General features: G+C 40.2%; 1 protein-coding gene across 1 annotated transcript in view; it reads right to left on the reverse strand.

Annotated features, from left to right (window-relative positions):
* The window catches only part of RAB31 (RAB31, member RAS oncogene family), a 98,242-nt gene that overhangs the window by 16,894 nt on the left and 66,429 nt on the right, over positions 1-14,919 (reverse strand). The window contains exons 4-5 of the mRNA XM_026661059.1: positions 3,186-3,257; positions 1,817-1,923 (exon numbers count right to left, since the gene is read on the reverse strand). Coding sequence (XP_026516844.1) covers positions 1,817-1,923; positions 3,186-3,257 — 179 coding nt within the window. The remainder of the gene's footprint in view (positions 1-1,816; positions 1,924-3,185; positions 3,258-14,919) is intronic.

A 14,919-nucleotide genomic window follows, 5' to 3' on the forward strand; every position in this document is an offset into this window, starting at 1 on the left:
ACTGCCTGCAATTGATAGCCTGCTGGGTGGCTGCCACAGCACAGGGAGCTTAGGGGAGCTGATGGGGGCTGCCGGTCCACCCTGGTTCCAAGCCCTCACCAGCTGGCTTCAACGGGCTGCTCTTTCTGCAAGCAGTGGACAAAGCAGGCGGCTGCCACACAACGTTATAAGGGAGCACTGCGCAACTTTAAATGAGCATGTTCTCTAATTGATCAGCATCAAAACAACGTTAACCGGGACGACTTTAAGTGAGGAGTTACCGTATTAGATTGCTCCATCTGCACTATCTGATTGTGCTTTGTAACTGAATCACCAAACTTGGGATTCTTTAATTAATCAAGCAAAGGTACTATTGAGAGTATTAAAGCAACACATTTAAATTAGTCGAAGGGGGCAAACAGAAAGGACCACAAACTTCACTTTGCATTGGTATGCTAAATTTAAAAAAACCCTTTATTTCTTTCCCCATATGGAGAGACTTGCTGCTTTCTGTTATTCACACTAAGAAGTTGGAAGCCATCTATCTAATCTTAGGGGACTCAGCCAGCCTCACTGTTTTAGCACAGTGAACTATCATGTAGGGGACCAAGCCAAAATATAAACTGTGTTCTTCGCTCCCAAGCCAAGAGAAGCTGGGAGCACTGTGCAGGAGGCCCTGGGGAGAAGGAGTGCCTCATGATTCTGTGCAATAACTCCTCTAGCTGGTTCTAGAGTGACACTGAAAGCCTGTTTACAGGGCTACAGTTCTCACAAATGTCTTCCTTCAACAAAGCACTTGATCACATGCTCTGGGGCTTTGCTGAATCAGGGCCCATGTAATGACTTTAAGGGGCAGAGGAATAAATGTGAAACATGATGGGCAGTGGGAGAGTCCTTGGGATTCTAAGAGGAAAATAACCTAAACAATCATGGACCTTGGTCTCACATTGTTGAAGAAAACACATCCAACACAACTCATCCCTAAAATGACAAAAAACGCATTGATCACCACAAAGGATTACTTGTCGTACAACAGAACATGTTTCCCATGGCTACAAGGGTACATGCAAACCCAAACATGAGTTGAGAAATATAAACGCAAATCCATCCTTGTAACATGCCATGAGCAGTGTGATCTTGACTCTTCTGCAGAGGAATGGAGTCAGACTCTAAGGAGAGTCTTTCTTCTCACACCTAGGACGTAAGTCTGTTATTTGAGGATAGTGAGAGCCCTTATGTTCTTGCAAATGTACTTTCTGCAATAAGGCTATCATCCTGCATCTGGCATTAACCCTTCATTTGATTAAAACACAGCATTTCTAGCACTCCAGCATTAATCAGGCACTTTTGAGATATGCATGCTGTATACATTGGAATTAGTTATAGTACAACAGAATGAAAAGTCCCATATTGTATCAATCAGTGTAATGTGCCAGAGCCTGCAGCATGCACAGAAACAACATTTGACATCCTGCAATTCTGGTCAAACCAGTGGAAGTGCAGCAAAAAAGGGAGTTCAGAGTAAAATATTTTGGAGGATGTGATGCTGCTGTTAGTTGAACCTGATCCTGAATAATTGAAATCAAAGGTATTTATTTCAATGGGGGCTTCCACCATGAGTAGCAGTAGGGTTGCCAGTTTTGGTTGGATATATTCCTGGAGGTTCCATCACATGACATAATCTTTAATTAAAGATTAATCCCTTAATTCCTGGAGACTCCAGGATAATCCTGGAGTGTTGGCAACCCTAACTACAGATGACAATACAAACATGGTTGTGTAAGGGAGGAAAGCAGTGCATAACAAACAGCATTCTAATACCAAATAGATCCATTACCTGAGATCAGAAAGATCACATTTGTTTCCAGCGATGGCCATGACAATGTTTTCAGGACCATGTTCTTTTAATTCTTTTACCCATTTCTTCAAAGTATGAAATGAATCCTAAACCAAATACATAAAGAAACATCTAGCAGGATCTCCTTGATTGACAGACACAGTCATTTTTTTTTGAAGTTACAGGAAGGGCACACACAAAGCCCGCATGTGACAATGATTTCCAGGGACTCTCATTAAAAGGCATGATTGATGTTACTGAACCTCAGATCTAGCTCTCAACTGCATTAATCCATCAAGCCAAATTTTCTCCTTAGAAATGCATGTGCAGCTTCTGCTGAGATCAATGCGAGTTGTGCACGAATCTCTGAGGGAAAGGTATGGCCTAGCATTTGGGATATAATGTACATCCCACAATACTATGCAATACTTGAATATTGAACTTTCAGAGAATGAAAGTTGCTGCACAGAATTCTGAATAAAGATGACATGACTAAGTTCCACCTTCACAAGGTCTACAGACTTTCTGACCAACTATGAGTAATTTCAGTTAAAAATTATAACCTACGGTACTGCTATGCAGCCATGACCAGTGTCAGCTAGGGTTGCCAAATTTGGTTGACATATTCCTGGAGGTCTCATCATGTGACATAATTTTTAATTCCTGGAGACTCAAGGACAATCCTGGAGGGTTGGCAACCCTAATGCAGCAATGGGTCATTACACTAATGCATTGGTGAACAGAGCCAGGCCTTTACTGCTAAAAGTAAATCATTCAATTGGCAGGAGAGAAGAAACAGATAAGCAAAATATTGCAACCATTCATCCACTAATGCCTATTCTATAACTCAGCTTCATCATCTGGGATTTCTTTTAAAATCAAAATTTTATTCTTTGAATTTTAAGAGTAGCAATTTCTCATTCTCGCAGGGCAGGGCAAGGATCTCCAACTGGATGATATGTGAACAGGGCTACTTTATCAGCTGAAAATACACTTCCATTTCAATTAATAATGTTGAGCCAAAGATTATTTCATTGCTTTGTTTCAAAGTAAAGCAACCCCAGAAGAGTTCAGCACTCAGACTGCAAATGCAAGCTTGTAGCCGTATTTTTAAAAGATTAATTTCCCGTTTGTAAAATAGTTGATGTTTTTTAGTAGTAGATATTAGATATGGGAAAAATCCAGTAGGTCATCTTGTCCATCCCAAAGAGGCAAATTCAGAATTTTCCCCTGCAGTACAATTTCCGGAGTTTTGTGTTGTCCATTTTTAAATGACTCAGGGAATGGCGCTTCCGCCTCAACTTTGCCAATACATTAAGTCATTAACCAAACTATATATTATACAGGAATTGCAAACAGAAAGCATTACCTGTTTTGTGATATCATATACTATAACAGCTGCTGCTGATCCTCGGTAGTACATTGGTGCCAAGGAATGAAACTGTTAAAAGACCAACAAAACATCATAAATCAATTAAAGTTTTTGCATGGTGCCAGGTCACAAAGACATGCCAAGATTGCATCATATTCTTTCATCAGAGAGAGAGTGAGCTTCTTGAATGTTTGCCCAGTTTTAGTTTCAGTCAGACCTCTAAAAAGGGCTGTTCTTTATTCTGTTGGACTCATACAATTACCACATTGGGTTCTACATATTTTTCTTGCGGTGTTTTGGGTTCTTTTGCTTTTTTGTTTTTTGAAGCATAGTACATGATCTGTGTGAAAAAGGCGTTGGGGAGAAATTCAAGAACATAAGAACAGCCATACTGGGTCAGACCAATGGTCCATCTAGTCCAGTATTCTCTCTTCCAACAGTGGCCAATACCAGGTGCTCCAGAGAAAATAAAATGAACAGAACAGGCAATCATCGAGTGATCCATCCCCTGTTGTCCACTCCCAGCCTCTGGCAATGAGAAGCTAGGGACACACAGAGCATGGGGTTGCATCCCTCACTATCTTGGCTAAAAGCCACTGATGGACCTATTCTCCAGGAACTTATCTAGTTCTTTTTTTCAACCCGGTTATACATTTGGCCTTCGCAACATCCTCAGCAAGGAGTTCTACAGGTTAATTGTACGTTGTGTGAAGTACGTCCTTTGGTTTGTTTTCAATCTGCTGCTATTAATTTTATTTGGTGACCCTGGTTCTTGTTTTATGCGAAAGAGTAAACAACACTCCCTTATTCACTTTCTCCACCCCTTCACAATTACATAGACCTCTATCATATTACCTCGTAGTCATCTCTTTTCCAAAATGACAAATCCCAGTCTTTTTAATCTCTCCTCATACAGAAGCTATTCCATACCCCTAATCATTTTTGTTGTCCTTCTCTGTACCTTTTCCCATTCTAATATATACCTCTACCCCGATATGACGCTGTCCTCGGGAGCCAAAAAATCTTACTGCGTTATAGGTGAAACCGCGTTATATCGAACTAGCTTTGATTCGCCAGAGTGCAGGCCGCCACCCCCCCCCCCGAGCGCTGCTTTACCGCGTTATATCCGAATTCATGTTATATCGGGTCACGTTATATCGGGGTAGAGGTGTATCTTTTTTGAGATGAGGTGACCAGAACTGCAAGCAGTATTCCAGGTGTGAGTGTACCATGGCATTATATTTTCTGTCTTATTATCTATCCCTTTTCTAATGGTTCCTAGCATTCTGCTAGATTTTTTGACTGCTGCTGCACATTGAGCAGATGTTTTCAGAGAACTATCCACAATGATTCCAAAATCTTTCTTGTGTGGTGACAGTTAATTTAGATCCCATTATCTGATATGTATAGTTGGGATTATGTTTTCCAATGTGCATTACTTTGCATTTATCAACATTGAATTTCATCTGCCATTTCGTTGTCCAGTCACCCAGTTTTGTGAGATCCCTTTGTAACTCTTTGCAGTCTGCTTTGGACTTAACTATCTTGAGTAATTTTGTATTGTCTGCAAACTTTGCCACCTCACTGTTTACCCCTTTTCCAAATAATTTATGAATATGTTGGACAGCACTGGTCCCAGTACAGATTTTTGGGGGACACCACTATTTGCCTCTCTCCATTCTGAAAACTGACCATTTCTTCCTACCCTTTATTTCCTTTCTTTTAACCAGTTACTTCTCTCTTATCCCATGACTGTTTACTTTGTTTAAGATCCTTTGGTGAGGGACCTTGTCAAAGGCTTTCTGAAAGTCCAAGTACTCTTTTTCCACTGGATCATCCTTTTCCACATGTTTGTTGACCCCCTCAAAGGCATGATTTCCCTTTACAAAAGCCATGTTGACTCTTCCCCAACAAATTGTGTTCATTTATGTGTCTTGATAAATCTGTTCTTTACTACAGTTTCAACCAATTTGCCTGGTGTTGAAGTTAGGCTTACCAGCCAGTGATTGCCAGCATCACCTCTGGAGCCTTTTTAAAAAAATAGTGTCACATTCTCTAGTCATCTGGTACAGAAACTGATTTAAATGATAGGTTACATACCACAGTTAATAGTTCTGCAAATTCATATTTAAGTTTCTTCTGAACTCTTGGGTGAATACCATCTGGTCCTGGTGCCTTATTACTGTTTAATTTATCAATTTGTTCCAAAACCTCCTCTCTTGACACCTTAATCTGGGACAGTTCCTCAGATTTGTCATCTAAAAAGAATGGTGCAGGTATGGCAATCTCCCTCACATCCTCTGTAGTGAAGAGGGAGGCAAAGAATTCATTTAGCTTCTCCACAATGGTCTTATCTTCTTTGAGTGCTCCATTAGCACCTCGATCATCCACTGACCCCACTGATTGTTTGGCAGGCTTCCTGCTTCTGATGTACTTAAAACATTTGTGTCTTTGAAACTTTGTCTAATTACTCTTCAAATTCTTTTTTGGCCTTCTTAATTATACTTTTACACTTGACTTGCCAGAGTTTATGCTCCTTTCTATTTTCCTCAGTAGAATTTAACCTCCAATTTTTAAAGGACCTTTTTATCTCTAACCCCATCTTTTACTTTGTTGTTTAGGCATGGTGGCACTTTTCTGGTCTTCTTACTCTGTTTGTTAATTTGAGGTATACATTTAATTTGAGCCTCTATTATGGTGTTTTTTAAAAGTTTCCATGCAGCTTGCAGGCATACGACTTTAGTGACTATATCTTTTAACTTCCATTTATCTAGCTTCCTCATGTTTGCGTAGTTCCCCTCCCTAAAGTTCAGTGCTACTGTGGTGGGCTTCTTTGGTGTCTCTCCCGCTCCCCCCCAGAATGTTAAATTTAATTAAATTATGGTTTAATTTAGATTTAAGTGGAGGATAGGATTTATACCGGCAGTTCACAAAGGTGTAAATTCCAGCTATGGCCAACAGCATTCAACCCTGGGACTAAGCATGAGTAAAACATTTACAAGTCATTCCTATAAAAATAATAAATCAAAATGTATAGTTTATCATAAAATTGTAAATAGCTGACATACAGTTATCTTGTACTGCATCTATATTTAGAAGATACACGTTCTTTTAAATTTAATGTCTTTTTACTACAGCTTTAATTTCAAGGAACAGCTTTTTTAAAAGAAAGGAAAAATGGTTACTGTAAAACAGCTGTACGAAAACAGCCGCAGTTTTATTTGTTTACAAGAGTAAACACAAAGTAGCTGGTTTAGAAATTTAAAGCTTATGCTAGTACAGAGAAAGGAAACCTTTTTGCTTATTCACCTAAGACTGATTCTTATATATAACTAAAATAATCTTACTTGAAAAATCTGTTCAGTCTTTTTAATCTCATTGTAGCTACAAAAGAATGTATTAGTTACTTATCCAGCATCATCTTGCAAATTACTGCTTGTTCACTCTCCCAGGTGAGTAATTTTTTTGACATGCAAGTAAGACACCATTAATTTTTTCATGATCAACATTCATCACGGTCAAGGGCAGACAAGCCAATTTTGTGCCTTGGCTGGAAAATTTGCAAGGTTAATATAATACAAAGGTGTATATAGAACTTTAAAAACACATAAAAGGACAAGAAGATCTGATTTTTCCAGTTTCCTGTGTCTTGTACCATTTACACTTGTAAAAACTGAGTAGAGAGGAAGTATTGTCCAGTGGTTCAGGTACAGGCCTAGCCTGTGAAAGACCTAGGTTCAATTCTGTAAAATGGGGAGAAGAGCACTTTCCTACCTCACAGGGGTGTTGTGAGGATAAATAAGTTAAAGATTGCAAAGTGCTTTGAGATCTATTGATGAAAAGCGCTATATAAGAATAAGCACTATTAGCAGGATAGATGGGAATTTTTTGTTGAATATTTTTTTTCAAATGCCAATTTGTCAAAACCAAAACTTTTTGCAGGAACATATTGGTTTTCATACAAAGGTTTCTCAGGTTCAGCATAATATTTCTGGGGGGTGGAGGGGGCTGGAAAGAGAGATGGAGAGAGAAATCCTAAAATAGCAAATAGCCCAGTGGTTTAGGCACTCACCTGGTTCTCGCACATTCCAGGGGAGTGTCCTAATCACTGAGCTATTGGCTATTTTGGGGTGGGTGGGGCTCTGGGTTTTTTTGGGTTTTTTTTGTTTTTTGTTTTTTGTGTGTGTGAAAAAAAGCCTCAAAAGGTCTCAGTTTCATTTAGATGCAGAATGAAAACAAATTTTTATTTTTTCCACAAATGGAACTCCTGTTTTCCAGCCAGCCCTAGTGCAGAGTTGATGTAAAATTTTGATTTGGTCAGTTTTTATATTCTCTTTGCACAGTTGTAAACAACTACACCATGTTCAAGGCAGTGGAGGATCAGGCCCAAATTCTGTGCCCCAAAGATTTTCCAATCTGATACAACATACAGGTGTCTGGAGGGAAGATGAGAGTAACAGATGAGGGTGTTGTATGGTCTTCTACAGATTGGAATATTTGTTTTCATGTTTTCTGTATCTCCCCTCCACAGTTTTCTTGAAACTGCTGCAGAATTTCCAGTCTGTTTATTTTTTCCCCATGAAAAAACACTAGAGCGTCTCAGAAACTAGGGGGGCCTTGTTGCAGAATGTAGGGCCAGCTTGACAGAGAATACACAAGGCCTTGTTGGTCTGAATCGCTGTGGAAAATCTACATGTCTGTATACATGCTGATTCATTTTTTCTAGATAACAATATATGCATAAGCTTGGAAACAGTTCTTGGTTAGTAGTCAATACACTAGTTCCAGAAGCCAGGTAGTTAATCTCAAGTGTTTAGCATTCCAGAAAATTAGCCCAGGAGACACAGCGGGAACCCGGATCATCTTCTTCTTTCATAAGTGTCACAAGTCAGTATCTAAGGCTTGGTCTACACTTACCCCCCAAGTCGAAGTAAGGTACGCAAATTCAGCTACGTGAATAACGTAGCTGAATTCGACATACCTTACTTCGAACTTACCGCGGTTCAGACGCGGTCCACACGCAGCAGGCAGGCAGGCTCCCCGTCGACTCCGCGGTACTCCTCTCGTTGAGCTGGAGTACCGCAGTCGACGGCGAACCCGGAACTTCGATTGCCAGCCGTCGAACTACCCGGTAAGTGTAGACTAGCCCTAAATTGTTCCTCCACCTAACTGCTACATTATCAGAGGTAGCAAGGTGTTGCCATCCACCCTCCTATCTTCTAATTGTGCACTCCTCCACCACATGTTTGACGGTCTGCATTGCTGCCTCATGGTTACATTGTGAAAACAAGGATGAGCCAAATTTCTGCATTGTAGCAGCCACTGTGGCATTCCAGTCAGCAGCTCATTAAACCTAATCCAGGAGGACATGTTTACTGTCTTTTCATGGCGATCCCTGTGTGAGTGGAATGAAGTGAAATGAAAGCCGATAAAATGCAGAACACAGGCTCAGGTTCTAAGCGACAATCAGCCCAAAAGAGCTGTTCTCCAATGAGATCCCTTTCAATGAGGACCCTAGCACTGGGGCCTGTTCTCAAGATCCTGCATATTAATATTGAGGGATATTGGTGATGAAAAGAGATATCCTCATCCATCTAGCTATAAACTTTGAAGCACACGTCATCTTGCTTCAGGAGATACACTCCACCACCAACATGCATCTTTCAGTTGCAGGATACCGTGTCATGGCTCATCACCATCACAAGCAGTATGGGATGGCATCTTATATTAGAGAAGGGCTGGCCGCTCTCACCGTATCGACATCTGGTCCAAGTGGCATTGTAGAATAGAATGCTATAGAAGGTGATCTATTGTGAGAACTTCGATTCCCGCTATGTCAGTTGGGGATACTCTGACAACAACTCAGATGGACAGAGTCTGATGGAGTGGGCATCAGTCGCTGACCTACAACTCCTCTATGACCCAAAGCAAAGGCCAAGCTTTCACAGTAGCAGATGGCCAACAGGCTTTTCATCTAGCATTGCCTTTTCATCTCATGGGCAACCACCACCAGTGATCATAGAGGAGAAGGTGCTTGAAGCTTTTTCAAAGACTCACCACTGGCTGTCTTTGATCACCATAGGCCTGTGGATATCAATAACAAATAGTATACAGAAAACCCAGTGGAATTTTCAGAAAGCTCGGTAGGAGGTCTTTCAAGCAGAACTAGAAATGTCTGTCAACAAACTGGTTGAGCTGGACTTGACATGACCAGCCAATATAAATTATTCCTATCTAGTTTTCTGCAAATTAATTCAGGTAGCTGCTAAGAAATCAATCTGTAGAAGCTATCACCGACAGCATACACCTGGTTGGTCATCAGAAGCAGTTAAGCTCTACCAGGAATTTAAATCTGCTGGTAATGAACAGGAGGCTGTTAGTAAGAATAAGGAATTCATTCAACTGCTGGATCAAACCCAGTGTGCTCAATGGAGAGAGAGAGAGAGTCACAAACATGGTCTTTACTCGTTCCAGCTGGAAAGCTTAGCAGACCATCAAAAGACTTTCTGGAGATTCCAGCCTCAGCAAAAAGGAGTTTCCAGTCACTGCAAATGTTATCACATCCCAACCAGTGGCTAATGGCCACACACAGAACTTGGATAAATCTTTCAGTTGTGCAATCAAAACTGAGGTTACAGAAAGGTGGCATGCTCTAGTGTGGATTCAAACTTGATGCTCCTTTTTCAGACAAAGAGCTGGACACAGCCATAATGCTTTTGAAAATGGAAATGCTCCAGGTCTGAATTATATCCATATAGAGGTCCTACTTCACCTAGGCCCAAAAGCTGACTGCTTTGGTTCCTCAACCAATATTCCCAGGACAACTGCATCCTAAAATTCTGGCACAGGGCATAGGTCATAGCCATTCTGAAACCAGGAAAACCTATGGCCTGGGAGAGTCTCCAGGATCGACCGGTTGATCACGATCAACCGGTTGGTGACCACTGATTTACAGCATCAAAAGCACTCTTCAGTCTTCACCCCGACCCAAAAACTCCTGCCCAGGTTTCTTTCAGGTCAGCCAACATGCTTTCAGGGTATGTCGACACTGCAATTAGACAAAGGTGACCAGCCAGCTGACTCAGGCTTGTGGGGCTCCAACAAAGGGGCTGTTTAATTGCAGTATAGACGTTCAGGCTTGGGCTGCAGCCCAAGCTCTGGGACCCTCCTGCCATGCAAGATACTAGAGCCTGGGCTCCAGCCCAAGTCCAAACAGCTATATTGCAACTAAACAGCCCCTTAGCCCAAGTCAGCTGGCATGGGCCAGCCCTGAGTTTTTAATTGCAGTAAGAAGAGTACTTGTGGCACCTTAGAGACTAACAAATTTATTAGAGCATAAGCTTTCGTGGGCTACAGCCCACTTCTTCGGATGCATATAGAGTGAAACATATTGAGGAGCTATATATACACACATACAGAGAGCATGAACAGGTGAGAGTTGTCTTTGTCTTACCAACTCTGAGAGTCCAATTAAGTAAGTGAAAAAAACTTTTGAAGTGATAATCAAGATAGCTCAGTACAGACAGTTTGATAAGAAGTGTGAGAATACTTACAAGGGGAGATAGATTCAATGTTTGTAATGGCTCAGCCATTCCCAGTCCTTATTCAATCCTGAGTTGATCGTATCTAGTTTGCATATCAATTCCAGCTCAGCAGTCTCTCCTTGGAGTCTGGTTTTGAAGTTTTTCTGTTTTAAGATAGCCACCCGCAGGTCTGTCATTGAATGACCAGACAGGTTAAAATGTTCTCCCACTGGTTTTTGAGTATTATGATTCCTGATGTCAGATTTGTGTCCATTAATTCTTTTGCGTAGAGACTGTCCGGTTTGGCCAATGTACATGGCAGAGGGGCATTGCTGGCACATGATGGCATATATCACATTGGTAGATGTGCAGGTGAACGAGCCCCTGATGGTATGGCTGATGTGATTGGGCCCTGTGATGGTGTCACTTGAATAGATATGTGGACAGAGTTGGCATCGGGCTTTGTTACAAGGGTAGGTTCCTGGGTCAGTGTGCAAACTAGATACGATCAACTCAGGATTGAATAAGGACTGGGAATGGCTCCTGGGTAGGTTCACATACTCTTTGTCTCAGGTAGGACTTATGCTAACAGTTATGTTAATTGAAGGGTGAGTCCACACCTATCAGTTCACAATCCCATAACAAGGTTTCATCTAGCTCATAACAATATAAACAAAGCCTCAAAATTTGTTTGTTCTTTAAGAGATGGGGCCCCTGTGTTCTCATCTTTTACTTCAAAAATACCAGGAAAGTCAAGGCTGGTCTTCCCTAGTTTCACTGGAGGACTTCTTGCAGAGGTCTTGTGTGTGTTGTGGACTGCCATACCTTCATCAAAAGAGTTGAAGGTTTAACAAAGACATCTTTTGTCTCAAAAGCTCATTAGGCTTTTGGTTAACTAAAAATCCCTTCCCCATTCAATCACTCAGTCTCTTGTGATGTCATCATTTCACTAGTTCTACAGTCACCACAGAGTCTTCAAGTGTAAACAACACCTGAATTCCTAAATGTAAAAAACAAGAACCCTTCCCCACCCCTTTTTTTGTTGGTTTGTTTTTGCAATAAACTATTTCAGCCTTCTTTGTACATCCAAATACAGTAAAAAAAGGTCACAAGCCCAAACTTTTTTCTCTGCAGGTCACACTGAAAAGAGTATTAATAGCTCTTTCATCTGTTAGATGCCACTTTTTAATAAAAAATAATAAAAAGTGGGTTTCAAATTAGAAGGTAAGTGCTCTAGTGTATATTTTAGCCATCACCATTTGGGAAGTAGACTATCAATGGTGGACGTAAAACAATTCACCTATATCTGAATAAGAAATTCATTGAGACACTCAAACCTATTTATTCACTAGGCCAGTGTTAGGAAACTGACCATTCTATACCTTTACAATTATTTTAGTATACATCTCTGCTGGGAAGATCTTCTTAATGTGAATCTGCAATGATTTTTGCTACTGCCTTAACTACAGAAAAATTCACTTAATCAGACTCTGAGGAAGTTACAAAAATTGCCATTTTGAAAAGATTCCTGAAAAATGTTTTGAAAATACCATTCATATGAATTAGTCAATGGTATAATCATGACATTTTAATGATAAAGGTGGCTTGATAAAATATACCTTGCAACTGGAGACACAGTTTATAGCAGGAAGTTTCCACTATTAAGGTAAATTCATTCATTTAATATTCCCATTTCTTGCAAGGCTGAGTGCTCCAAAAGTGCCAGAGAAGCACACATTGCCTCTGAAATTCCCACTCCTATATTCCAGTTGTGACCTTCTAGTCTTAAGAACTTCCAGGCTTGCCAGCTTTACCAGCTCACAATGTGGTTATTTCCTTCATTATTTTATACTAATATTTTTTAGACAGAAAGCATTTAAAAAAAGAAAAAACAGTAGCCTAGATTTAAAAAAAACACAAGCTTAAGGTTTAGGATCCTAAATATCTATTTAGGCACATTTTAAGTGATCTAGTGTTCTAGTATTTTTGAAAATAAGGTCATGTATTGGATTTAGAGGCCTAATTTTAAACTCCTATTTGAAAATCTTGCCTGGTGATTTTACCATGTTTCACATTAGCTCAAGTTATTAAAATAGCATACTTTATTACAGTTTCCCAAGATCGGTGAGAGAAAGCTACATTTAAACCATTTCATTAAGAATCTGAAATGGGCTAGTAATCTTATCATCATAATCACAGCACAGAATACTCTAACAGATGAAAAGAAAATTAATCTAAACTTATTTTGTCACTGCTTTCAAATCACCTTATAAAAGTGTTATAAAAACACTATGGCATAGTACCGCTAATGAGACTCAACTATTAGGAAACCAAGATTCCCTCGCTCAACAAATTAACAGAATGTGCTTTTCCCCACTAGAAAACATGGAAAGACACTTTGTAACAATAAATAAATCAATAAAGTAAAAAAATGGTTCTTTGGAAAAAATCTTCATTATTTTATGCAATAACAGACCTTTTAAAAAGTGTAAATATTTTATCAGAAGCACTGATTTTGAAAGCTTGCAAATATATATATTCAGTATTATGCAAATGATTATTTTTGTATTTTTCTAATACTAACCTTTCCAGAAATGACTTTTTAAAAGTCTTCTTGGATCTTCTCCTAGCTTAATTACCGAAATGAAATACTCATGCCAAATTAAGTATGAGAATACAAAATACTAATGTGCAACCTGCCAAGGACCAAATGTGAGACAGAGGCCCAAAATAAGTGACAAGAAAAATAGTAGTGCATGAAACTTTAAATCATGTGGGATTAACTATTGGAAATTAGCATTTTTATAACCATGATTTCATGATTCTGCATTTCTGATTCTAATAATTTACCATAAAGTTGAAAACTACAAGGGGCCACATCCTGCAATGCATTAGGGTAGCTTTATTTCTGCTCCTTTGGTGGAAAGCTGCCCCAAAGACAGTATGACCAGTGAGGCCACTCCAGCTACAGGCAAGCCAGGCATCTGCCTAGAATGGGAGATTTGGCCATGATGAAGGGGTGACTGGGCCAAACCTGAGTGGTGCTGTGACTCTGTGCACCAGATCACAACACCACTCACTTAAATTTGGCCCAGCTGCTCTTCTGTCATGCCTAAGGCTGCAGATTGCCTTGAGCAGCCTCTGATAACCAGTCAGCAGAGGCTCTCCTCCAGTGGCACAGAGCTGCTATACTGGTTCCTACACCACCACCCCTTCTCCCATGGAGTGGCCAGGGAAAAGGGGAGTGGCCAATGGTTTCCTACACTCTGGCTGCAGTTCTGGCCCCTGGGTGTGTTGGCAATTTGTATAATTTAGGGCATCACTATCGCGGCTCTAACTTGTACAGTGCAGATCAGCCCAGAATAAGGGGAGAGCAAAGGTGGCTTTCCTAACTCCCATAAAAGCTTTGGTGCATATCCTGAGCAGTGATTAAAAAAAGCTCAGTAAGTGAGTACAACGGTAGCTTTGTAGTGCTCCTTCAGTCTCTCCATTATCCCTCAGCTTCTTCCATGCTGAATGTCAGTGAGGTGCTGACTCCACTAATAACAATTCCAAGCATCCCTATGGACCATTTTAATATTTATTTATAGGCATTTCTATTGCAATCTTCACTGTAGTATCTTCACTGCAATGTGGTAGCTGGGGGACAGAAGCATAGGGCCAGATTCTCCAGTGTGACTAATTTATAGATTCACAGATTATAAAACCAGAAGACGCCATTGTGATCATCTAGTCTAACCTCTTGTATAACACAGGCTACAGGACTTCCCTGATTAATTCCTGTTTGAACTGCAGCATATTACATATGAACTGCCGTATCTAGTGAGGTCTCACAAGGGTCAGTCCTGGGTCTGGCACTGTTCAATCTTTTCATTAATAACTTAGATAACCAAATGGAGAATATACATATAAAATTTTCAGATGACACCAAGTTGGGAGAGGTGGCAAGCACTTTGGAGGACAGGATTAGAATTCAAAACAACCTTGTCAAATTGGAGAATTGGTCTGAATTCAACAAGATGAAACTCAATAAAGACAAGAGAAAAGTACTTTGCTGAGGAAGGAAAGACCAAATGCACAACTACAAAATGGGGAATAACTGGCTCGGCCGTAGTACTGCTGAAAAGGATCTGAAGGTTATAGTGGATCACAAATTAAATGAGTCAACAATGTGATGCAGTTGCAAAAAAAGACTAATATCATTATGG

This window comes from Terrapene carolina, unplaced genomic scaffold (assembly GCF_002925995.2).
Source record: "Terrapene carolina triunguis isolate 2854851 unplaced genomic scaffold, T_m_triunguis-2.0 Scaffold58, whole genome shotgun sequence".
NCBI classification, from domain to species: Eukaryota; Metazoa; Chordata; order Testudines; family Emydidae; genus Terrapene; species Terrapene triunguis.